The sequence below is a fragment of the Dromiciops gliroides genome, chromosome 3 (genome assembly GCF_019393635.1).
Source record: "Dromiciops gliroides isolate mDroGli1 chromosome 3, mDroGli1.pri, whole genome shotgun sequence".
Taxonomy (NCBI): Eukaryota; Metazoa; Chordata; class Mammalia; order Microbiotheria; family Microbiotheriidae; genus Dromiciops; species Dromiciops gliroides.
This window is the reverse complement of record NC_057863.1, coordinates 161204949-161232831: the sequence shown is the minus strand read 5'-3', so window position 1 is coordinate 161232831 and position 27883 is coordinate 161204949. Positions and strand designations below refer to the sequence as shown.

The window sequence follows — 27883 nt, the reverse complement described above, 5'->3', positions numbered from 1 at the left end:
CCTGACATCTCAAGAATATCAGCGGATGCCTTTCCACCAGTCATCTCTCACCCTCACCCAATTAGAGGTCACTGCTTCCAAATTCTCCCATCACCATATATGAAAAGCAAACTTTGGAGATCAGAATTTTCATGGCAATCAAACCATACTCTGAAGCAAAATGAGTTATTTCCATTCTCACCCCCAAGCTTCCAAGTTCATAATATAGTGATTCCAAATACTATTAAATACAAGCTTTCTATGAACCATTTTCTCCTGCCACTACTAAACAAGTTTTGACTTTGCAAACAGCAGCCCAACCATCAAATCCACTGAGATTGCATTGGAAAAACAAAAGTAAAATAGTAGACTGATTATAATCTATATTTAGTTCTTTGTTTCTATAAAGAATGCTATTTGTATGTTCATGGAAAGCGCGCCATGGTTAATTCTCTTGGTATAAATTTGAGGATAGGGAAATTATGGTGGGACTATTAAGCACAGAAAGTATATTAAACTTTTGAGCATTCTAGCATAAATAATATTAATAAAGAGACTTGGATAAAAATTAAATGAAATTGAAGGTCATCCATAGAGGGTAAAGAACAGCTTTCCTCCTTTCCCTATCAAGAACTTCAGTGGGTAACATTTGTAATAACTTCAATTACTCATGGCCACAAAAGTCCATTTCACATTTACTTTTCTATTCTCATCTGAGAGATGAAACCACATTTCATATTTTGATAAATCAAAAAGAATGGAAATAGTTTTCTTCCTGGATGGATTTTTCTCTGGCCTCCAATTTGTGTTGATCCAATGCTGGGAAGACACCTGAGACTGCATGCTCTCCCCAACAGCAGATGCCAATTCATAAATATCTGTTTTAGACAAAGCCTTTTGCCAAAGACAATAAGCTCCACAAGCAATGTTCTAAGGTCTCAGAAATGTCACTGGGACAATTAGGTGCTGTCATTCATATGCTCTGGCTGAAGAACACCCATCTATAAACATCAAAATTGATCTTACATGAACTTTAAAAATCCCCTACATACACAATCATCGAACGCAAAAGTGAATCAAATATGCCAGAAGCTAAAGGGGAGAAAGGCTTGGAGAGAAAGGAACAGGGGAGAGGGGGCTGCTAAACAAAGAGAAAAGGAAGAGGATCAAAGTATAGTTGAACTGTGTGTGTGTGTGTGTGTGTGTGTGTGTGTGTGTCTGTCTGTCTGTCTGTCTGTCTGTCTGTCTGTGTCTGTGTTTTCCCATTTGTCCTCACTCATGTACATGCAACTCTTATTAGTTCTGAAAATGCAAAACTCCTTTTAGGCAGAGCCCTTTGGCCAAGCTAGATCACTGCTAGACTTATACCTAAAAGAGAATGAACAAAGAAGAAACAGTCTTTTATGTAGAAAAACATTTATAGAAACTCTTTTTGTGGTGGAAAAAAAACCTACTGGAAACTAAGAGGATATCTAAAATTGTAAAATGTTTGAATAAGTTCTAATATATGAATGTGATTGAGTACCATTATGAGATGAATTAACAATAAAGATCATCTGCTTTTGTAAAAAGCAATACATATCTGTGTATGTCTGTATATGTATCTGTGTGTGTATATACATACACACATACATGCAGACATATATATAGCTATATGTGGAGAAAGACAGAGACTGAGGGGGGGGAGAGTACACATACAGAATGAAAAGGAACTGAGAAAGATTTGATGACCTTACTGACCTCTTCCAGAGCAGGGCAAATTGGAGCTTCCTTGGCACTTCTTGATGCTATCCTCAGCAGACAGTGGGCAGGAAAGGGGATGCTCACACTTTTTGCCAGACCAGCCAACTTTGCAGTCACATCTTCCACAGTTACACTGCCCATGACCTTTAAAACAGTACAGCAATTTTTTTTTAAATCAGAAGTTGTTTTTATTTAAATAATAATGTTCTATTAATCAAGATCTTAATTTGGACAATACTTTAAAAATGGAGTTAAAATCTATTTTGTATAATGTTAAAATTCTTTAAGATGATTTTTTATTAAATTATGTTGATGGAGTTCAATCATGCTGGATAAAATCAATCTTTTGCTAGACAGATTCTTAATCAATCAGCACGAGAGAAATACAGTTGCATGCCATTTAATTAGCTCCCTTAGGTTCTTACAAAACAACAACAACATACAGGATGTTTTGTTGTTTTTAATTCAATCTCAAAAAGGACCATGACCTTGAGAAGTGATATCTTGATTTACAGTGAATTGGATTTAAGTGAGGGATGGCTGTGAAAGGTCACCAAACTCACTTCCTCCTCCAGAGTCATCTGTGTCCAGTAGCAAGATAGAGATTAGCATAATTGGAGATGGCCCCTGATCTTGAGGCTAATTTGAGGGGTTAAGTCATTCTCGTGAGGGTCAAACAGCGAGTACAGTGTCGGTAGTCAGATTTGAACTCAGTCCTCTTGACTCTATCCAAGGTCATCACCATAGCTACCCCAATAGTAGAGCATGTCTATGGTTTGGATTTGGTATCTTAGTGAATGTATCTTTCCCTCTATGTTCTTATGACACTTAAGTTCTGCTAAGGAGGATAACTTTGGGAAATAGGAGCCAAATTGTTTTGCTTTCAATGTCTATGCCTTCTGAGCTCCATTCTTCCCTTGGCTGAGAAGCTTAGGAAAAAGATTAAGCTAAAGCCTGCATGGAATTCAAGGTCTTGCAGAATAACCATTCTGGGGTTAGGAAAGAGTTAAAAACCTTTCTCTACATGAAATGTTCATAAGATCAATAAAAAACCCTGGAGCAAAGGATGTTCCCTCCTCTAAGGATCGAATGCACTTGAAAGGAGTTGGTTTCACAAAGGGAAGCAAAATGATTGCAACTGGAAATTCCTTAATTCCCAGTAAGATCCTTCTATTTACTCCTGGGGGTGTTAAATAAGTTGGACTTTGATTTCGGGCTTTAAGTTACATCACAGACCTTAAAGGGAGTGGTGCTGGTTTTCCTTTATCACACCAGGCAGAGAGGGGAGCTGAAGGGTTATGTGTAGAGAACAGCACATAGCTCAATGTACCTGAAATATAGACTGCATGGAAGGGAGCAAGGTATAAGAAGACTGGAAATGTAGAAAGGGTCCAGTTAATGAAGAGTTTTCAGTACCAGAGAGAGGATTTTCTGTTTAATTCTAGAGGGAAAAGGGAACAACATGGTCAGATGTATACCTTGTATAAATCATTCTAGCAACTGTATGGAGAATGAATTTGAATGAAAAGAGTTCTGAAGCATGAAGATCAATTAGAAGACTATTGAAATAATTCAGGCAAGAGATGATAAAGGCCAAAAATAGAGTAGTCACTTATGTAAGTAGAGAGAAGGCAGTTTTATGGAGAATGAAATTACAAGATATGGTAGCATATGTGAGGTGAGGTTTAAAATTCAGTAATTGGATGATTGGGTCCTCAATAGTCAAATGCACCTTTTGAAATGGGATGGGTTTGTAGGGAGAGGAAGTTCAGTTTGGCACATGTTCATTTTGAGTGATCCATGGAATATCCAATTTGATATAGTGTTAGGCAGTTCATATTGTGGGGCTGGCCTTTAGCAGAATGACCAAGGCCAGACATCTGAATCCAGTAACCCTCTGGATAGTACATGAATCCATGGAACTAATGAGCACTTGAGACGGTCTAAAAAGAAAAGGCAGCATTTAAAATAGCCACCTTCTCCTTCTAAATATCCTTTTCTCTCAGTTTTTGTGACATTTCTTTCTCCTGTTCTCTTGCTATTAGTTTTTAGTTTCTGTTGCTGGATCATTATCCATGTCACATCTACTAGCTCTCAATATGCCCAAAGGTTTGGTTCAAGATTCTCTTGCCCTTTCTTACTATCTTTTCTTGGCAATTTAGAGATGATTGGTGAAGATAACACAGTGAAGGCAGGGATTTGCTTGAACTCTCCCAAACTTCCCTCTAAACAATGCTAAAATATTGCCCCAAATGAATTCTGTTTTTTGGGTTTGGGGTTTTTTTTGTGGGGCAATGGGGGCTAAGTGACTTGCCCAGGGTCACACAGCTACTAAGTGTCAAGTGTCTGAGGCCGGATTTGAACTCAGGTACTCCTGAATCCAGGGCCGGTGCTTTATCCACTGCACCACCTAGCCGCCCACCCCAAATGAATTCTGGAGTGGCAGAGCTAACAAAAGCACAAGATAAAACAATTTTCCAGAGCAAGATAGCTTAGAAAGTGGACATGAAAAGTTTGTTTCACTGAGGTGAGAGCAGAATACAGTCCAACACAGGCCATGACTACAAAGTCAGCAGCAAGCTTGGGGTTGACTGAATCAGAAGCATGGGGTGCTTCTGGAGCTCTCAGCTTACAGACAGTATGACAGTAGAACAAATGGTAAAAAGGAGGTTACAGAGGATCCTTTGATGGCAGTGTGTGCAGGACTCTATCACATTATCTATATTTGGTTCCAGGTGACAGTCCTAGGATGAAGAGGACCACTCACATACTAGATCATGGGGGATCAGGGTCCTTGGGCCCAGTCCAAGGGCAGAAAAGAATGTTGGTGAACATTCACAGACCACAGAGATGGAGAGGAGATCAGTAACCACATTTCTCCTTGGATTATACCACCTTGAAAGAACTGAAAACATACAGACTCCCAGAACTAGCTCTGAAAATAGCATCACAAAAATCTTGAAGCTTGGAACAGTGTCTCCTCCAACCCAGGAAGAAAGCCCAACTTTAACATCAAGTTAAAAGTCAAGAAATATACTAGAAAGATGAGCAAACAAAAGAATCTGACCCCAGAACATTACTATGACAATAGGGAAGATCAAAACACAAAATCAGAAGACAACAAAGTCAAAATTACTATATCCAAAGCCTCAAAAAATGTTAATTGGTCTCAGCCCTTCCTCCCCCCAAAAAAGGTCAATAGCTTAATAAAGGAGGCACAAAAACTATTGAAGAAAATAACACCTTAAAAAACAGGATAGGCCAAATGCTTGAAGAGGCACAAAAATTCACTGAAGAGAAGAGCTCCTTAAAAAGCAGAATTGACTATTGTTGTTTGTGCTTCATTCTCGAAGAGAACCATGACATCAGGGTAATATCATGACTTGCACTGAATTGGATTTAAGTGAGGGAGGGCTATGCAAGTTCACCAATCTCACTCTCTCCTCCACAACCATCTGGGTCCACTGGCAAGATATAGATCAGGATGACTGGAGATGGCCCCAGACAAAGTGGGAGACCTTTTTAAGCTAAGGTCTTTTAGAGGTCTTAGTTTTCTTGAGGCAATGCCCATTTAGTGATTAAGGCTAGCTAAGAAATGAGGCAAAGAATGGCCTCTTTTCCCTAGTCAAAAAGAAAAATAAACAAATAATTTAATAATCAATAATAATAATAAATAAAAATCAATAAATGGGAATATGGGGTCAAAATAGACCATTGCTATTTATACCCACTCTGAGCCATCAAGAGGCCAAATGAGAAGTTAATAATCCCATAAGACATTAAAAAAAAGGCAAAAGAATTAAAAACAAAAAGAAAATGTGAAATATCTAATTGGAAAAACAACTGACCTAGAAAATTGATTGAGGAAAGATCATTTCATAATCACTGGATTAACTAAAAGACAGGATCAAACAAAAAATTATCAAGGAAAATTGCCACAATATCCTAGAACCTGAGAGTAAAATTGAAAATTGAAAAACATTGCAGTGATCACGTCCTGAAAAAGATACCAAAATGAAAACTCCCAGGAACATTATAGCCAAATTGCAGATCTCCTAAGTTAAGGAGAAAATATTGCAAGCAGCCAAAAAGAAACAATTCAAACATCACAGAGACACAGTGAGGATAGCACAAGATTTAGCAGCTTCTCCATTAAAAGGATTTGAGGACTTGGAATATGATATTCTAGAAGGCCAAAGAGGCTAGGATTACAACCAAGAATCACCTATCAAGAAAAACTGAGTAAAATTATTCAGGGAAAAAATGAATATTCAATGAATAGAGCACTTTCAAGCATTCCTGATGAAAAGAAAAATTTGACTTTCAAATGCAAGATTCAAGAAAAGCATAAAAATCAGTTTCTTCTCATAAAAGCCACATTCCTCAAACATACAGAGAACCAAGACAAAATTTTAAAACTACAAGTTCTGATAAATGTTCAAAGGATATGAATAGGCAGTTTTCAGATGAAGAAATCAAAACTATCAATAGTTATATAAAAATGTTCTAAATTACTATTGATTAAAGATGTGCAAATTAAAACAATTTATGAGGTATCACCTCATACCTCTGAGAGTGACTACTATGACAGAAAAGGAAAAATGACAAATTTTGGCAGGGATATGGGAAAATTGGGACACTAATGCATTGTTGATGGAGCTGTAAACTGATCCAACCATTCTGGAGAGCAATTTACAATTATGCCCAAAGGACTATAAAACTGTGCATACTCTTTGACCCAAAAATACCACTGCTAGGTCTGTATCCCAAAGAGATAAAAAAGGGGTGGGGAATATCTATAAATATTTATAGCAGGTTTTTGTGTGTGTGTGTGTGGTGACAAAGAATTGGACAGTGAGCATATGCCCATCAATTGTGGAATGGAATGGATAAACAAGTTGTTGTATATGTTTATGATGGACTACTACTGTGCTATAAGAAAAGATGAGGAAGATGTTTTTAGAAAAACCTGGACTTACATGAAGTGATACAAAGTGAGGTGAGCATAACCAGAACAGCATACATAGTAATAGCAATATCATACAAAGATCAAATATTAATGACTTAGCTATTCTCGGTAATATGATATTCCAAGACAATTCTGAAGGAATTATTATCATAAAAGCTATGCATCTCCAGAGACAGAACTGATGAAGTCTGAATACAGATTAAAGCAAGCTCTCTCTCTCTCTCTCTCTCTCTCTCTCTCTCTCTCTCTCTCTCTCTCTCTCTCTCTCTCTCTCTCTCTCGCTTGCTCGCTCCCCCCCCCCCTTCTATTTTTCCCACCACCCCGGGTATTTCTGCCTCAGTTATGAACTGGGAGATAGAAAATGGGCAACATGGGGTAGGAAATTTTCCCAAGAGCATATGTGAAGCTACAGTTAGGTTAAAACCATCCTGAAGAGTCCAAAACAATTTTCATAGAGGAGGGAGGGACAAAGTGAAAGAATATGAAAAGGTAAAGGTTATGTCTATTGTCTAGTAGACCAGTCTCATCACTCATCACTCTTCAACATTATTCTCCTTCAAATATCTGAAGACCATTCATCTCTTCTCCAAATCAAATATTCCTCATTTGACTCTGTGAGACATGGTCCATGATCTTGTTAATATGAATATTTGGATCACCTGGATTTGATGGAGGTGCTTTCTTATCCAAAAGTATTTTTTATGAAATCCTGGATTAATAGGATTAATAGGAACAAAATTTCCTTCAATTGAACTCCAAACTGAACCCAGATAGCTAGCAGATAAAAGACTCTACCTAGTGACTTCTTTTCCTTCAGGACATCTGGGTGTCCTCCATCCTTGCCAAACCCTTTTTTGGAATCCTGTAAACTTATCATGATGTTTTAGTATTTACTCCATATTTGTTATAACTTAAATTGTTAACTGACTTTGCTTCTGTATCATACTATTGAAGCTGATCACACTGTAACCCATGGACAAAAAAACCAAATATACCCTCATAAAGGGGGAGTCCCCAAGTTCCCTTCTTAGGAGGGGAGTCTCTACATGATCATCTTATAGTTCTTCTTGGGACAAAATTAAATTGGTATTATGTTTTTTCTTTCTGTCTCCAATCTGGTTCTCTGATCTGGTTTTGGTAGGAGATTTATGTTTTCTCTGATCTGGGTTTTTGTAAGAGGACAAGTATTGAAACGAATTGTAGGAGATAATATGTATTATAATTTCTCTTATCTGTTTATTAATTTCATAGGAGAGATTAAAGATAAATTTCTCTGATCTGTTTGTAGGAGACAGGCAAAATAAACTATATATATTTTTAATATTCAACAATCTCATCATACTTTTTCACTAAGGGTTTGTTTCCAACTGTAAAATGAAGATGTTTTGGGGGCCCACTTCAGCTTTAATTTCTAAGATCTTAGAAAAAGTATGATTACTCACTTTATACTATGACATTTAACAACATATAAATATGATTGCCTAGGACTAGAAAATGAAATAATTCAAAGATTGAATAAGTAGTCCTTAGAATAATAAATCCATTCCAGAGGAAAAAGATTGAGATATAACATGTTCCCATAATTTATCTTAAGATATTCCAATGCTTTTACAAACCTTACCATATTGTTTTAGGGAAAGAGTAGTATATAAAGTTAAATAAACAAACACAGAGAGAGAGAGAGAGAGAGAGAGAGAGAGAGAGAGAGAGAGAGAGAGAGAGAGAGAGAGAGAGAGAGAGAGAGGAACAGCTTTTTAAGGTATCAAGTATTTTATTGGTTTCTAGGTTCCAGTGGCCTCAAAAGGTTTGAAAGTGGGAAGCTTCATTGTAGAACAGCTAGACCTGCTGTCAGAAAGCTGGACAAAGAAAGAACATGCTGTCTTTTCTGGGAAGACTAACACTTTCACAACTAAATTAAATAACAGAACTTCAATCTGGACATCAGAAAGGCAACTTTCCTCTCTACTAAGGAAGAGATTTAAATAGAGATTTACAATGTCAGAAGAAAAGGGGAAAAAGCTCAGTTTTAAAGTTTCATAGTGGTTATAGGGTTATATATGTGTGTACATGTGTATGTATGTGGGTGTATATGTGTATGTACACACATACACACACACACACACATACCTGTAAGGTTTTTGACTGATCATGGAGATTTACAGAAAATTATTGTTTATGAAGAGTGGCAGGTGTCATTCTTTTAAAGCAAAAGCATTGAAAAGTGCCTACTGCTATAGCATATCTAGATTCATACTTAATGGTAGACGATTGCTATATGATGTTCATTACTAGCTCTACTCCTTGCTCTTGGATAAAGCAAATGATATGGGGTGACAGTTAAAAGGGAAAGATGAGTGGGTGTTAGAAAGGACATAGACTGAAACAATGCAAATATATTTTGTATCCTAAGGAAAATTATCTTTTTTGCTGGGAATCATTAATGCTATTAAAATTGATAGCATCTTTGCACTAAGCAATGGCAATTTTGGTGGGAGATGGGTGGGGGTGGTCTGGACCTTTGATTTCATTCATATGGGAAACTTAAAGCATGAAAACATCTTCTCTTGATGCATGCCATCAAATTCTCTGCAATTTATAATTTCAGAGTTTCCAGAAGTCACTGAAATGTTCAATCATTTGCCCATGATCACATAGCTAGGGTATGCCATAGGCAGGACTTGAACCCACAGCATTTTGAATGAAGGGGCAGAGCAGGAAGTCTACCTACTATAACATTTAGACTCATATGGAAGCAGAAATAGAGATAGAAATAGATATGGAGATCTTTTAATCCAAGGAGAATGGCAGGAGTTATATAGTAGCATATGAAGAAAGAAGACATATTATAGGACTTCTGGGTCATGTGAACAATAAGATGGAAGACTACATATTTTCCTTCATCCCCACAACCTCTCGAAGCTCTCCATATAGAAATTATATTCCAAAGATCAAATGTAATTTAGTTTCATGAAGAAGGCACTAGACTGAGTCAGGAGATCTGGGTTCAAATCCAATCTCTGCCATTTGCTAGTTGTGTGATTTTAAGCAAGTAACTTAATCTCTCCAAGTGTCAGTTTACAACTCTATAAGTCCAATAATATATTCCCTACATATCTCACAAGTGTTGAGATTATTAAATCAGTTAAAGTACATGAAAGCAGCAGAATGAACAAAAGCAATCTTTCCATTAAATTCAGTTCAACAATCATTGATTAAGCACCTACTATGGGTAAGCTCAGTGCTAAGCCATGGAGAAGGAAGAGAAGAGATGAGAGAAAGAGAGAAAGAAAAAGAAAGAAGGAAATAAGAAAGAGAAAGGAAGGAAGGAAAGACAGAAAGAAGGAAGGAAGAAAGAAAAAGAAAGAAGGAAGAAAGAAAGAAGGAAAGTAAGAGAGAGGGGAAGAAAGAAAGAAAAAAAAAAGAAAGTCCTTATTTCAAAGTCTCAAAGAGTTTACAATCTACTAGGAGGAAACAATGTGCACACAGGTAGGTCTATACAAAACATATGTAGTAAGCAAAAAAGTTGCTGATGAGAGTTGGAGAAATACACAAAAATGTAGAGGGATCAGTAGCCTTTAAAGGAAAAGGTAAGGAGGGAGAGAATTCTAGGCATGGAGGAATAGTAGAAAAATAGAGTACATAAGAGGAATTAATGTGTAATCAATCTATAGATTGAAATGAATAAGTGAATGTCCAAGGGAGAGATGTGTATTTTATTCTAGAGGCAATAGAAAGCTAAGCAAAGCTTCTTAAGCAGCCAAGTGACACTACTGTGATTATAGCTGAGGCCTCAGTTATCTTTACCCTGGACAATTAATTACAATAGCTTCCTAAATAGTTTCTCTGTCTCCCATTTCTTTACTTTTCAATCAATCCTACAAAGTAATCTTCCTAATACATAGGTTTATGGACACTGTCTTGTTCAAAGACTTTTTTTAGTGACTCCCTATTTCCTAATGAATAATAATTATAATTATAATAAACCCCACTTTCCCTTGGCATTGAAGAAAATCTACTAACTGTAGTCTTAGTTCAAGATTTATTACATGGTTTGCTCTTAATACAACCTGAACTTCTTACTCTTACTCCATTTTGTCCTTGTTTCTATTTACTCCATGTGAACTCATCCCTATAATTTTAATCATTTTTCTCTTCACTGCCTTTGAAGTCTCACTCCTTCTTTAAGGAAAATTCGGTTGATATCCTTTCCATGGTGTCTTCCTTGGTTCTACCAGTTAGAAATGATCCCTGCCTCCTAGAATTTGTCAGGCCACTCCATTTGCCTTCTCTTATACATTTTATTTTTTTTTCTAATTCAGATTATAGCTAATAGATTGTAAATGCCTTGAAGATAGGAATTATATTGTTTCTGTCTTTGAATTCCCAAGGCCTAGCAAGATACTTTGCACATAATTAGCATTTAATAAATATGTGTTGAATTGAATTGCCAGCAGCTCACGTTCCTCACAGACAATTACAGATGCCTAATAAAACGTCAATACATTCAGATGCATTTTACTAAGGTCATGCCCTGTATGCAGTCATAATCAGCAGTGATACCTGTCAATAATGAAGACACATAGAATGCACAAATGAAGGCATGTATTAGTTAGCCCATAGTATTAAGTTTGAAAATTAAGGCAGAGGGGAGAGGGGGCAGAGCCAAGATGGTGGAGGAAAGGCAGTAGACACTCAAACTTCTTGACATAATTACTCCAAAAAACCCTCCAAACACAGCCAGAAAACAACTCCTGGAGCAGCATAATCCACAAAAAAGATGGCTGAGATTATTCTCCAGCTAAAGACACCTTGGAAATTCAGCAGAAGGGAGAACTGGGCTGGGAGTGGAGTCCAGCCCCTCAATTGATTACACCAACACAGATACAGCCCCAGGCAGGCTGCACTGGAGAAACTTACCCTCAAGCCTCCAAATCAGCTGCAGTGCCATGTCTTCTGGAACTAAGCTCCTGGTCTGGTGAGAGATCTGAATGTCTGGCTGGGGGGAAGGTGGGGAGTCTATGGGGGTGTATGCAGGAGCTAAGGGGGGATTTGGATGTCCTACCCTAGTGGGGAACCAGGAAGAAACTTTGAGCCATGGTGGCTCAGACAGGGGAGGGTTGCAGGCTCCTCAGAGCAACCACAGCAAAGTTTTGCCTGATTGATTGGTAAGTTGGCCTGGAGTTATCTATGTACCAGAGAAAGGGCCGGGCAAGTGAAGAAACTGCCCCTCATTAAATCGTAACACATAGGACCCCCCTGAAACTTGGGACAGTACATCCTGGAAGCAGGACCCCACACTAAGAAGAAATTAAAAGTCAAGTGAAAGATAGGCAGGATGAGCAGACAGAAAAAAACTGTGAAGCATAGATAGCTTCTTTAGTGACAAGGAAGATAGAGGTGCACCCTCAGAAGAGGATAGAAACATCAGGGCCCCTACATCTAAAGCTTCCAAGAAAAATATGAATTGGTCTCAGGCCATAGAGGTGCTCAAAAAGGACTTTGAAGATAAAGTTAGAGAGCTAGAGGAGAAAATGGAAAGAGAAATGAGGGTGATGCAGAAAAGACATGAGAAAAAAGTCAACAGCTTGACCAGCCAAATAGAAAAGCTCTCTGATGAAAACAACTGCCTAAGGATTAGGGTTGAACAAATGGAAGCTAGTGACTTAATGAGAAACCAAGACACAAATGAGTAATAATCCAAATGAATAATAATAATAATAAAAAAAGAATAGAGGGCAATGTGAAATATCTTCTTTGAAAATCTGTTGACCTGGAAAATAGATCCAGGAGAGATAATTTGAAAATCATTGGACTACCTGAAAACCATGATCAAGGAAAGAGCTTAGACATCATCTTCCAGGAAATTGTCAGGGAAAATTGCCCTGATATTCCAGAAGCAGAAGGTAAAATAGAAATTGAAAGAATTCACCAATCACTTCCTGAAAAAGATCCCAAAAGGAAAACTTCCAGGAATATTATAGCCAAATTTCAGAGCTCCCAGGTCAAGGAGAAAATATTGCAAGCAGCCAGAAAGAAGCAATTCAAATACTGTGGAGCCACAGTCAGGATAACACAGCATGAATTTGGGGCTCAGGTCCTCCTCAGTTCAGGGCAAGCACTTTGTCCACTGTGTCATGTAGCTGCCCCATGATGACATTTTTTAAGTAAAATTAATGGGGGAGAGGAGTTCACTGGGGGAGGGGATAGGGGAGTGACAGAATGGGGTGAAATCTCACATGAAAGAAACAGGAAAGGGTGTAAGGAGTGGGATGAGAGATGGGGGAGGTATGGGGAAGTAAAGGAGCTTTATACACTACAGAATTAGCTTAAAGATCTTAATCTCATAAGAGTTAGCTCAAGGAGGGAATAACATACACACCCAATTGGGTGGAGTAATCTATCTAACCCTGCAGGAAAGTAGGAGGGGAAGGGGATAAGGAAGGAAGGGTGAAAGAAGGGAGGGCAGAACGGGGGAGGGAACAGCCAGAAACAAAACACTTTTGAGGAGGAATAGGGTAACAGAAGATAGAAAATAGAGCAAATATCATGGGAAAGGAATAGGATGGAAGGAAACAGTTATGATGATTGTTTATATTGGCAAAACATATGGTACCTACTTTGCTGGGCTATTGTGAAGAAAATTATTTGTCAAGTTTAAGGTACGATGTAAAAGTTATGATGAAAAGGATGCTATGAGAAAAACCTGGAAAGGCCTACATGAACTGAAGCAGAGTGAAATGTACTGTGTGCAAAATAACAGCAATAGTGTAAGGTGATCTGCTGTGAAGGACATGGTTATTTTCAGCAATGCAGTGATTCAATATAACTGAAAGATTTATGAAAATTGCAATCCATCCACAGAGAAAGAACTGATGGTATCTGAAAACAGATTGAAGCATAATTCTTTTTTTTTTTTTGATAGTTCCTTAATCTGAAGGGGCTTTTTTTTGTCTGTTTTCTTTCGCAACCTGGCTAATATGGAGATAGTTTGCATGTCTACTCTTGTATAACTTATATTGAATTGCTTGAGTTCTTGGGGCTGGAGGGTGGAGAGGGAGGGAGGAAGAGAAGTTAGAACACAAAGTTTAAAAAAATTGATGTCAAAATTTGTTTTTACATGTAATTTGGTAAATAAAATTCTAAACGAAAATTAAGGCAGAGAGAAAATGATCTGCACGTGATCAATTTATTAGTGTGACTAGAAATAACTAATAAATTTGGTTAATCATCTCTCTTGATGACCAAAGACCCTGTGGTAGGGTTTGCTAGCCTTAATATAGTTTGGGAGAGTACAGTATTGGGTAGGTGAGCAAGATAATACAATTGATTACAAGGTAGATAGCATGATGAGAAAGGGACAACATAATTTGTTATTTTAAAGTGGAATAGCACAGTCACTTGGGGCTAGTGATCACCTCTTTCTGACAATTAAGAAATATTAATTATTATATTGGACCCTTCAGCATCTTGTAGACCTTGTTGGTGGTCCTGAGTTAGCAGACTCTCTAGTGCCTAGAAGGGTTTGTTAGGGAGATAACCCACAAGGACAAGCAAGGGTGGACAATACACCTTTTGGGGATGATAACAAGTTAACATGTAACTTTAAACTAATTTAGAGACAAAGCTAACTCAATTAGAAAATTAATATATCATGAAATAAGTTAAAGTCATACATTAGAAACTAGAGGGTAATATAAATTTTGATATTTTCAGGTAGCACATTCAAGGAATCTTCTCATTGGCCTCTGACTGTCATAAATAATTACTATAACTGTAACAATCGGAATAACGCCACCTGCTGGAGACTTACTGTAGAAGAGTTCCACCCATGAAGTGAAGGTCTTTGAGGGCAAGACCAGGAGTCTTTTCTTTGGCGTCAGGAAGTGACGCGGCTAGTGGGAGGAGGAAGGAAGAGACTGACTCTCGCTCTGGGGCTCTTTCCTTTGGACTCTGGTGGAGAGCAGAGCTAGAAATGTGCTCTCCCTTTAATAGATAGATGAATGTAGGCCTTTCTCTCTCTTTACCAAATTCTTATTCTCCTTAATAAATGCTTAAAAGTCTAACTCTTGCTAAAGTTTATAATTTATTGGCGACCACTCATTAGATATTTTAGACAGACTAGCTAGAATTTTAACCCTTAACATTAGAAAAATATTAGAATGTTAGACTTCTAGAATCTCTACCTTCCTTCAAAGATCATCTTAAATGCCAATTCCTTAATGAGGTCTCTCTTGATCCACACACTCTAAAATTACTTTCAAGTTCACTTTATGTGTATTGTGTAATTTTTTTGAGAATAATTACCTTATCCTTCAGCCTAGGAAAGTTAGGTCCAAATAAGATTAGTAACCCAAGGTCACACAGATAGTAAGGAATAGAACACACATTTGAACTCGGGGCCTCTGAATTCTAAAACTAGTGGTTTTTCTATGAAATCCCACTACAGTAAAGATTCAGAGATTTATACTACAGAGGTGGCAACTTTTTACAGGTGCAAATTGGTTCTGTACCAGTCCATGATAAATAGCATAAGAACTATCTTAGGAAAGACATAGATTGAGGAAATTAAAACATTGGTAAAGAGAAGACATAGCCTAGTAACAAGGCCACTGCACTGGGAGTAACATATCTTGCTTCCAGGCTTTCTGGAACAATGCAGATTGGTGACAAAACCACTCAATTCTGCCATTGTATAATAATAGGCAAGCTACTTGATCTCTACATTTAGTCTCCTAAAATGAAAGGGTAGAAGTAGACAATCTCTAAGAGGCAGTATGGCAAAGTGGAAAGATTTCTGGATTTAAAAGAAAGAGTTCTGGCATCAAATCCATTCAGAGATGAATACCAGTTGTGTAAACCTAGGCAAGTCACCCAATATCTCTCTGTTCCTTGGTTTCATCATCAGCAAAATGGAAGGGTTAGCCTCAATTGCCTTCAGTTCTAAAACCTACTATGATCCCTTTGAAGTCTAAAGTTATAAAGTATGGGTTAACCATTTTTATGTCATGGATGCCTCTGGCACTCTGGTAAAGTCTAAGGACTTCTCAGAATATTTTTTATGCAAAGGAAATGTTTATGCATAAAAAATTGACAAGAATACTAAGGAAACCAATAAAATTGTTTACCACTCACTTCACTTTCAACTCAACTCACTCTTCACCTCCTCCATGTTCTCTCCAACTGTATTATCCACCTTCAGAAAAAAGTCTTTTTGCCGGCATCCTCAAAACGTTTCTGTTAGGTATTACACACACACACACACACACACACACACACACACACACACACACACACATATATGGTTCCTTATAAAGCATGAAATCTGTTTCTCCTCATTGTGCCTTTTGTCCTTGGCTCCTGATACAGACATTGCCTCCAGCCCCTTCTGTGCTAGTCACACTGCTAGGACACTGATGAAAAAGTACAAATCCTTTCACCTATCAAAGTCCACGAAGTGCTCTTTAGGTCAAGAGGAGCTTAGAGAATTAGGGTGAAGAATGAAGACCAAGCCAGAGCCTTAGTCTTTGAGTCTTAGCTTATACCTATGATTGATTCAACTGAGGTGTGTCCTGACAAAGGTATCAGAGAATAAGAACTTGTCAGTTTTTTAGATGGGTGAGGTGGAGTGATTTGATTGAATGACTAAATAACCTTCCCATACCTTGACACTTTATTTACTGTATTGACTTGAACTAGGGAAATAAGGAGTCTCCATAGGTGGTAGCACCTGAATTAAACCTTGAAGGCAGTCAATGATTCAAAGAGGTAGAGATGAGGAACGAATCTATGCTAGATTTGGGACCTAAGGGTTGTCTCCATGAAGCCATGAGGAGGCATTCAAGGCATCTTTCACTTCAATAAAGATTAAAATAATACCAAACTGGGGGCAGCTAGGTGGTGCAGTGGATAAAGCACCAGCCTTAGATTCAAGAGGACTTGAGTTCAAATTCAGCCTCAGACACTTGACACTCACTAGCTGTGTGACCTTGGGCAAGTCACTTAACCCTCATTGCCCCTCGCCCCTCCCCCCCCACCCCTGCCATAGTACCAAACCAAAATTAGTGAGATGATGTTTTAACCATCTGAATATTGCATTGATCTATCATTCTGGGCAGCTGGGGGTGCCATGGTGCATAGAGTACTGGGCCTCTACTCAGAAAGACTAGATCTTTGGAGTTTAAATGTGGCCTCAGATACTTATAAGCTGTGTGACTCTTAGCAAGTCATTTAACCCTGTTTGACTCAGATTTCTCTTCTTTAAAATTAGCTGGAGAAGGAAATAAACCACTCCAGTAGCTTTGTGAAGAAAATTCCAAATGGGGTCACAAAGAGTAAGACAGGATTGAAAATGACTGAAAAACAATTTCATTCTGATGCTCCACTAATCTTCCTAGATCATTTTTCAGGAAAATAAATGATTTGGCTGGATGTGGGCTGTCTCTAAAACACCCTTTGCCATTTCTAGACTTCGAGTATTCTAGAGATTCTGGATGTCTCCTAATATTATTGGACTACTATCTAATAAACTATTCCTGTTCAACTTCTTCTTCTTCTTTATTTTTTTTGCAGGTCAATGAGAGTTAAGTGACTTGCCCAGGGTCACACAGCTAATAAGTGTCAAGTGTTTGATGTTGGATTTGAACTCAGGTCCTACTGAATTCAGGGCTGGTATTTTATCCACTATGCCCACCTAGATGCCCCCCTACCCTTTACCTTTTTTTTTTCTTTTTTGGTGGGGCAATGAGGGTTAAGTGACTTGCCCAGGGTCACACAGCTAGTAAGTGTCAAGTGTCTGAGGTCAGCTTTGAAACCCGGGTCCTTCTGAATCCAGGGCCGGTGCTTTATCCACTGTGACACCTAGCTGCCCTCCTGTGCAACTTCTAAAGTAAACCATGCCACACTTTAAAAATCCTCCCCAGTGGAGTTCTAGAATGCTGCCAATATGATAATTCATTACTATAAAATCACTTATATGAAGTCATGAAGTGATTTTAGACATGGATTCTTAACCTGTACTCTGTTAATATTTATATATACACACACATATACACATATACATGCATATATACACATATATACATGTACACATATATATACATGTATATATGTGTGTACATATATATATGTATATCTTATAGCTATATTTCAATATAGACAGATTAAACATAGAAAAAGCCTTTACTAAGTGCTTACTATATATAAGGCTATGTGATAAATGCTGGAGATACAAACACAAGAAAACAAGATAAGTCCTTCCTCTCAAGGAGCATAAACTCTAATAGAGGAAGAACAAACAAAAAAGATGTCAGGAAGGATAGGAATGGGAAAGAGGTGTGGGAGGAAGAAAAGGGAAGGTACCAATTTGTAGAGATGGAGCAGTCCAGAGAGTGATCAGAGCTGGGAGTGAAGTGAGAAGCATGCCTGGACCTCTCATGGAACAAGAGTTCATGAGGTAAACAACCAGTAGAGTAGGCTTTGCTTGACTGAAGTGGGTCTGGGAAACAGGGAAATAGCACCCTGGCCTCTGGGTCCACCTTGGTCTCCTTATCTCCCTTTCCCTGTTGCTTCTTTTGACTACAAGGAGCACCTTGTAGACTTCAGAGGGTGAGAAGATTTGGACTTGTTTCATCATCCATCCCTATACCTAGAACAGTAATAGCTAGAGAAAATGTCTGTATCAGGAGGTAAGGACAAACTGGACAAGATAAAGAAAGGCAGATTTAAGACCCTATGAAGAACCTAGCATGAAAGGTACACTATACCTAAAGGCAACACCTTGATAACTCTAGCAGGAAGACTTTGAGAAGTTATGAGTAACCACTTTGCTACATGTGTTCCAAGTAACGTTGAGCTCACCTTCTCTCAGACTCTGTATGTCTCTGTGGGAAAATGTGTCCCAGACTTTTAAGGAGATGATTTTATGCCAATTATACCATCATAATAAATATACATTTCTGCAGGCCAGTTAAGTCTTGCTGACTAATTGATACAAACTGAAAGTAATGAAGGAAAACACACTAGTAAGCCACCTGGGACCCTAAAGGGAGGATGCAGCCATCCTTGCTCTGGGATCCATTCTGCCAATTTGAATTGAGGTTAAGGAGATTTGCTCCAAAGCTGATGCAATAAATATAAACATTTATTAAGTGCCTACTATGCACCAGGAACTATGCCAGGTGCTGGGAATAAAGGCAAAAATGAGTCTTCTCTCAATGACCTTGCAATTTGTTGAGGGAAAAGAGAACATGTACAAAAAAATATGCAAAATGTATTCAGAGAAAATGTCAAGTAACGTTAGAATATGGGAGCAAAGTACTAACAACTAAGAAAATTAGGAAAGGGCCTTTCCTGGGGCATAGAAACTTAGCTCTTCTTTGAAGAAAGCTAGGTATTCCAGAAGGTAGGGATAAAGATCAAGAGCATTTTTAGCATAGGTAACAGCTGGTACAAAATCATAGAAGCAGGAGACATTTCATTATGTATAAGGAGCAAGTAGGCTCATTTGGTTGGACTTATAGAGAATAAAGGAAAGACTCAGTGGGTGTTCTTAATGTCAGGGCTATGAGTTTATAAGTGATTTTCTTTCTAATACTTACTATCTATCTATCTATCTATCTATCTATCTATCTATCTATCTATCTATCTATCTATCTATCATCTACATATCTCTCTACCTATATCTATGCATATTTTATCCTGAAAAGGAGACCAAAGATTTTATCAGATTGCCAAAAGGGTCCATGACATAAAAACAGATTAGGAACCCTGGACATAGAAAGATAAATTGGAATCAGATTATGAGAGTATTTTTTTTTTAATCTGAAAAAGGGTCCTCAATATTTTTTTTTTGGCAAGGCAATGAGGGTTAAGTGACTTACCCAGGGTCACACAGCTAGTAAGTGTCAAGTGTCTAAGGCCATATTTGAACTCAGGTCCTAAATCCAGGGTCAGTGCTTTATCCACTGCACCACCTAGCTGCCCCAAGGGTCCTCACTTTTACCAGATTGTCAAAAAGGAAAGATCATCACAAAGGAAAAACAATCAAGAACTCTCAGCTTAGAAAGATAAGCTGAAACCAGCTCATGAGAGGTTCTAAAGGTCAAACAGTAAACTTTGCATTTTACCCAAATTATTTTGTACTTATTTACCTGTGGATATATTGTATTTCCCCACCCACAGAATAAAAGCTCCTGGAAGGCAGGGGCTTTGGGAGAGGTTTTACATTTTGTATGTCCAGTATGGCTTATTTTGTTTATTAAGAATAGGTACTTAATAAATATTTATTTTATAAATTAAAAGTAATACAAGAGCTGGACCAAAAATACTCTCCAAACAGAAAATAAAAAATAAAATGAGTTTGAAAATGGAAAGTGATGTTTTGTTACTTAAATTACAAATATATTATATAATTTCAAAGGAGAGGTAAGAGCAGTCTGTTGGTTAGAGAACTAATCTCAGATACCAAAAGACTGCAGGGTCTGTCTCACAAAATCACATCTAGTTCCTCCTATACTCCCAAAGGAATCTTCAGTTATAACATACATTATTAAGAAGTGACTATCAGGCCTCTCCTTGAAGGCTTTCAATGAAATAGATTCCATTATTCCAAGAGGTACAACATTTTACTTTTGAGCAATTCTAAATGTCACGGAACTTTCTTAAAAACTTCCTCTTGAAAAGGCAATGAGCTCCCGAACTCATGACATGATCGCTCCAAAAAACATCCAAATAAGGTCACAGGAAAATGCCCAGAGCAGCAAAACTCACAGAAGAATGTGCTGAAATCATCTTCTAACCAAGAACGGCTTGGAAGGTCAGAAGGAGGGAGCTGCTGTGCTGATACAGGAATCGGGCCCAACCCCACAGTCACTCTGACACAGATCCAGTCTCAGGAAGCCCTCACCAGAGAAGGAGACCCCCAGAGCCTCTGAATCAGCTGAAGCACCAGTGTTGGCTGGAACTAAGCTCAAAGTCTGGTGAGAGGGCTGAGCCCTGGGAAGAGGAGAGACTACAGGGGTCTATGCTGGTGCTAAGGCAGAACTTGGATTTTACACCCCTACTGAGAACCAGGTGGTAGGCTCGAGTAGAAGTGGCCCAGGTGGGGGAGGGGCACAGGCTCATCAGAACTGACAACCACAACACACAAAACTGATTGATTGACAAGTTGGTCTGGGGTCATCTAGGACCAGGAAACAGGCCAGGCGAGGGAAGAAACTGATTCTCCTTAAATCATACCACCTGGGACTTCTTAAGCTTGGGATACTGCAGCCTGGAAACAGTGCCCCACTTTAAGGAGCTAAAAGTCTAGTAAAAGAAAGGCAAGATGAGCCAACAAAGAAAGGTGAGGACCATAGAAAGTTTCTTCAGTAACAAGGAAGACCAAAGGGCACCCTCAGAGGAAGATGTCAACATCAGGGCCCCTATATCTAAAGCTTCCAAGAAAAATACGAATTGGTCTCAGGCCATAGAGGTGCTCAAAAAGGACTTTGAAGATAAAATTAGAGAGGTAGAGGAAAAAATGGAAAGAGAAATGAGGGTGGTGCAGGAAAGACATGAAAAAAAAGTCAACAGCTTGAAAAGTCAAATGGAAAAGGAGGTACAAAAGCTCTCTGATGAAAATAATTGCCTAAGAATGAGGATTGAACAAATGGAAGCCAGTGGCCTTATGAGAAACCAAGACACAATAAAGCAAATCCAAATGAATAAAAAAATAGAGGTCAATGTGAAATATCTTCTGGGAAAAACTGCCGACCTGGAAAATAGGTCCAGGAGAGATAATTTGAAAATTATTGGTCTACCTGAAAACCATGATCAAGGAAAGAGCTGAGACACCATCTTCCAAGATATTCTCAGGGGAAATTGCCCTAAAATTCTAGAAGAAGCAGCTAAAATAGAAATTGAAAGAAACCACTGATCACCCCCAGAAAGAGATCCCAAAAAGAAAATTCCTAGGAATATTATAGCCAAATTCCAGAGCTCTCAGGTCAAGGAGAAAAAATTGCAAGCTGCCAAAAAGAAAGAATTCAAGTACTGTGAAGCCCCAGTCAGGATAGCACAAGATCTAGCAGCTTCTACATTAAAGGACCAGAGGGCATGGAATATGATATTCCAAAGGGCAAAGGAAATGGGTTTACAACCAAGAATCACCTACCCAGCAAAACTCAGCATTATCTTTCAGTGGAAAAAATGGGACTTTAATGAAAAAGAAGACTTTCAGATATTTGTGATGAAAAGACCTGAACTGAATGGAAAATTTGACTTTCAAATACAAGACCCTAGAGAACCATAAAAAAAAAAATGGAAGCTCTGGGACATACCTGGGGTCGTTCAGTGGGCAACTTATGTTATGTCTTGTGTCTGAGGCCGGGTTTTGGCTGGGATCCCCCTGGATCCAGGGGTGATGATTTGTCCACTGTGTCACTTAGCAAGATGATAACATCTTTAGGGTTAAATTGAGGGGTTAAGGGAATTCATTGGGGGAGGGGGAAGGGCAGAAGCGAAATCCTAAATGAAAGTAATAGGAAAAGGCTTATGGAGTGGGGGGAGAGATGGGAGAGGAGCAGGGCAGTAAATGAATTTTACACTCATTAGAAAAGGCTCAAAGATCTTAAACTCATTAGAGCTGCCTCAAGGAGGGACTAATAGACACACCCAACTGGGTGGAGTAATCTATTTGATCTGGGCAGTAAATGAGCCTAACACTCATCAAAATTGGCTCAAAGACCTCAATCTCATTAGAATTGGCTCAAGGAAGGAATAATGTACACACTCAATTAACCCTGCAGGAAAATAGGAGGGGAAATGGATAAAGAGATAGGGGAAAAAGAAGGAAGGGCAGAGTGGGGGAAGGGACAGACAGAAGCAAATCCCTTTTGAAGAGGCATAGGATGAAAGAAGATGGATAATAGAATAAATATCACGGGGAAGGGAATAGGATCGAAGGGAAACCATTAACAATAGTAATCATGAAAAAGAGAAAAGGGGGAAAAATTGTACAAAAAATATTTATAGCAACTCTAGGTTGAGGCTAAGAATTGAGAATCAAGGGAATGTCCCTCAATGGAGGAATGATGGAAAAAGCTGTGTTATATGATTGTAGTGGAATGGAGTTGTGCTACAGGAAATGACAAATAGGATGATCCCCGAAAAACCTTGAAAGACTAATGAACATCTATGTATAGTGAAGTGAGCAGAGCTGAGAGGACATTGTGCATAGTGACAGAAGTATTGTTCAATGAGTAATTGTGAATGACTTAACTACTCTCAGCAGTGCAATGATCCAAGACAATCCCAAGGGACTAATGAGGAAGCATACTATGCACCCTTATAGAAAGAACTGATAAAAAGAACACTTGTGGATTGTACATATAAAACCTGATTGCGATCTTGTGGAGGGGGGAGGAAAGGGAGGGAGGGAGGGAGAAAAATTTGGAACTCTAAATCTTATGAAAATGAATGTTGAAAAACATATGTAGTCATTTCTCTTTACCCAGAAGAGGACAATGTTTCAAAATAAAAAAGCTTCCTAATTCAAAAAAAAAAAAAAAAGAAGCTAGAAATACCACCCCCCCAAAACAACGAAACAAACAAACAAAAAACTTCCTCTCATTGCTCCTGGGTATACTTACTGGGGTCAAGTAGAACAAGTCTTCCACATTACTTTGAAGAAAATAGTTGTGGGAAGCATGGCACAGTGGAAATAGCCCTGGTAGTATAGTCAAGCATCCTGGGTCCAAATCCCATCTTTACCAAATATTTTCTATATGGGACACCTAGGTGGCACAGTGGATAAAGCACTGGCTCTGGATTCAGGAGGACCTGAGTTCAAATCTGGACTTAGACACTTGACACTTACTAGCTGTTTGACCCTATTCGAGTCACTTAACCCTCATTGCCCTGCAAAATATATATTATCTACATGATCTTGAACAAACTTTTAGTCTATATGATCCTCAATTTCCTCATGTATTCAAATGAAAAAATTGGACTAGATAGACTCTGAGGTCCCTTCCAATTCTTTCTATGATTCTATGAGTATTCTTTTCTCCAGGCTTAACATTCTAAGTTTCTTCAACTGATCCTTTTTTTTCTTTCTTTCTTCTTCTTCTTCTTCTTCTTTTTTTTTTTTTTCTGAGCAACGAGGTTAAGTGACTTGCCCAGGGTCACAGAGCTAGTAAGTGTCAAGTGTCTAAGGTCAAATTTGAACTCAGGTCCTCCTGAATCCAAAGCCAGTGCTTTTATCTACTGCACCACCTAGCTGCCCTGAAGTGATCCTTAAATAGCATGGACTGAAAGCCCTTCACCAACCTGGTTTCCCTCCTCTGGATGCTTTCTAGTTTATTAATAAACTTGTTAAATTGTGGTGTCTAGAACTGAAAACAAAACTCCAGATTCTACCTGACCAAGCTATGATATTGAAGGGTCCATCTCTGGCACATACCAAATGTGTGACTCTGGTCAAGTCCTTAACTTTTCAGGACTCCAGCCAATTCTCTAAGGGTATAAGTTGCAAAATGGTTACAAATATTCACTGGAAGAGAATGTCTCCTCAGTGGAAATTCTTTACAACAATGAGAAGAGAAGGGGAGAAAGGGGAGAGAGATGGGGCCAGAGGTAGAGATTAAGGGGGAGAGAAAGAGAGATAGACAGAGAGAGGAGGAGGGGGAGGGAGGAAGGGGGGAAAGGCAGAGAGAGAGCAGTAATGAAGTCTTTTGAAAATAAGAAAGTGGAGTGATTGCCCAGTCACAGCTGCCCTCTTGTTCTCTACAAAGGCAGAACTCACTGTCTCCCTGAAGACATGGAATGGGATACTCCAATTATAGCTGTGAATCCATGCTAGACACAGCCTGGATGCCTGTGGCTCACTTTAAACTCTTATACAAAGATGTAAGCTTGTCCATGCCATAGAGATTTTGATTCTGTTAAATTGTTTCAGGCATGACCAACTCCTTGTGACCTCCCTTGAAGTTTTCTTGGCAAAGATACTGGAATGATTTGCCATTTCCTTCTCCAGCTCATTTTACAAATGAAGAAACTGAGGCAAACAGGGTTAAATGATTTTCCCAGAGTCACATAGCTGGTAAGTGTCTGAGGCCAGATTTGTCCTCAGGAAGATGAGTTTTCTTGACTGTAGGCCTGGTGTTGTATCCACTGTGACACCTACCATAGAGATTAAAGAATTCAGATAAAAAGATATCATCTGTCCAAACCTCTCATTTGACAAATTAGGCCATGATAGCTTAAGTAATTTGTGTAAAGTCACACAGAGCAAAACTGAGATCCAAGGTCAGGTCCTCTAACTCCAAACTATCCTTCCAATAAACCAAAATATTTTCCCATTGTAATCATATGTCACTATTATCACAATAATAGAATGTTTTCAGTTACAGTCTAGGTGTTCATTGTCATGATAAATTGGAAAACTGAGCAGTTTTATTTGAATGAATAAGGCAAAAAAAGTTTTTGTGCCTTAGATAGTTGAGGCTCATATGGCTCAATATCTCCAAAATGAGCCTCATGTCTCCAAAATGACACCTTAATCTTATTCTGATTGGCTCTATCTGTAGATACCAACTCATTGAGTATTTTGTCCAGAACTATTCACCCTTATGATCTCAGAATCCCAGAGCTTGATGGGACCTCAAAGACCAGTTGTAACTATGCTGATCAAGAATCCTCTGTATGTTGTCCCCAATAAAGTCATTGTTCAGGCTCTGTTTGAAGACCTCCAGTGAGGAAGAACTAATTCCCCATGACCCCTCCAATTCCCTTCCCCACTGCCAGTGTAGATTATCCTACTTTTGGATAACTCTTTTCATTAGGATAAACTTCCTTATACCAAGACTAATTCTGGTTCTATGAAATTTCGACCAGTGACTCTTATATAGGTCTTCTAATAAAACAGAATAAATATCATTCCTCACCCATAAAAAAGCCCCTCAAAGACAATTATAGTTTTCTAAGTCTTCTCTTCTCCATGCTCCAAAAATACCTCAGTTCTGTCAACCAGTCTTCATAAAGCATGGCTTTCACCCTCCTGAACATCCTTCTGTGAAATATTTCTAGCATGTCAATAACCTTCCTAAAATGTGACTGAAAAAAGATATTTTTGACTTTGGTTGACCATATCAGAACTCTCACCTTGCTCATTTGGGGCACTATGTCAAATATGGAAATGTATTTTATACATATATGGAATAAAACAGGCTTAAGAAAAGGTGTCAAAATAGTAAAATAAAATAAACTATTTTCCATGAACATCTATGACTGCATATTTGCTTCACTTTTAAATAAATAAATAATGCAAATAGCCTTGTGAGTTAGAATTCCATTAGTGAATCAATAATAACTTCAAAACATAAACCATGTAAACCAATCATATATTCCACTATTCTTTTTTCTCCTTAACTCAACTCCTCTCTAGGATAAGAAAAGGAGGAAGACGTGAAATGAACAACAGGATACCTGTCTGTTATTTTTATTTTAGTGTTTTCTTGATGAAATATTATTGTTTGTATTGTGAAAGAGATCTGGCAGTTTAATTTTAGTGGATTGAAAGCTTAATATGAATGAACATTATGATCTAGCAGCCAGGAAAAAAAAACAAACAAACAAGTATGATCTTGGATTGAATTCAGAAAGCTCACTAAAAACAACTGGAATGATTAAAAGAGAAAATGTCAAAGCAACAAATATTTAGCTACATACTGAAAAGTTCAGAAGAAAAATCTTAAAAGGATATTCACTTAGCAATAGGAAGTTCAGGCAGTAACTAGGAAATCCCCCAAAGTACTGTGAATTCTCCAAAGGAAAGAGCCCTCTGTGATGGGAAGTCTTAAGCAGCAGGGTCTCCTATACCAATCCTGTAGAGTCTTTGAAGCTGGATATTTACATTTAAATAAGGCAAGTCTTTTATCTGTCTCTCTGCTGGTAGTCTTTCAAAGGGACAAATGGAGTTTCCTAACTACACCTCAGCTAGTCAGACAGACTTATGGCATGTCTCAGTTCAAAAATAGAAATGGAAAAAATTCATAATTCCATTTTAGTAATGAATATATCTTTCAAAAATATAGCAACCTCAATGTATTGAGACAACTTGAATCCTTATGTTGTAAACTCTCCTCTTTATAGTAAGACTGAGCAGAAAGTTAATTATGTTTGCAATACTTATAATAAATCAGACTTTTAAAAAAATCTAAAAAATATCTAATGATTTTATTAACATAGGATTTTTAATATGTTAATATGTTATAAGATTCATGATAGGACGCCTGACATTATGTCCATGGCTCCCATACTTTAAGCCTTCCAGTTATGAGATTTTGTTAGCAAAATAAAAGCCAACATAAGAATAAATGAAGAGCTATCGACTTGGAGTGAGGATGATGTGGGTATATACCCTGCCTTTCATATAGAATAGTATATTATTTAATTTCTCAGTATCCCAAAGCAATTCTACCTAAGGTACAAAATAGCTGGCCATTTCTACCAGTGAAGGAAGTTTTTTCTGCTGGGAGTGTACTGTACACATGAAACCAAAGGTACATACCAAAATTTTAAAAATGCAAATAGAACAATGAATCTCTTCCACTATTGGTTCTCTGCAACAAGGTATTTGAGCCATGGATTTTCTGAACTATAAGTGAGTTTAGACATCACCTATTACAACCCCCACCTTTTACAGAGGAAGAAATTAAGATCCAGAAAAATTTGGTGACTTCTCAAAGAGTAAGCAATTAGACTAATGTTGATACTAAAGGCCCATTTTCATAAAAGGTATTGCTAAGTGTTTGAAAAAAAATGCTACTGAAGAGACTACAACTGCATTTAGCCCAATTCCAGTGAGAATCCAAATTAATACCATGACTGAATATAGTACCACTAGTTTAAAACAAAAAATATGGGGCACATTCTAACCATTTAACATCAGCTGCCTCTTACCTGAACAGAAGTCATCAGAATATCTATCATAGACTGCTCTACAATTTCTTTCATCACATTCACAGGTATCCCCATGAATGTCTCCCCAGTCTCCTGTTGGGTCCACATCATGGCAAGAACACTCACCACACACACATGTTCCTGGGGAGGGAAAACATGGTATGTATTAGTCCATAGATCAACTCAACCAAAGAAATGAAATTTTTATTTTATTTTTATTTTTTGTGGGGCAATGAGGGTTAAGTGACTTGC

General features: G+C 38.1%; 1 protein-coding gene across 1 annotated transcript in view; it reads right to left on the bottom strand.

Moving 5' to 3' along the window:
- The window catches only part of ITGBL1 (integrin subunit beta like 1), a 387564-nt gene that overhangs the window by 182448 nt on the left and 177233 nt on the right, over nt 1-27883 (bottom strand). Inside the window, exons 6-7 of the mRNA XM_043998720.1 lie at nt 27632-27772; nt 1720-1866 (exon numbers count right to left, since the gene is read on the bottom strand). Of these exons, the coding sequence (XP_043854655.1) occupies nt 1720-1866; nt 27632-27772 (288 nt within the window). The remainder of the gene's footprint in view (nt 1-1719; nt 1867-27631; nt 27773-27883) is intronic.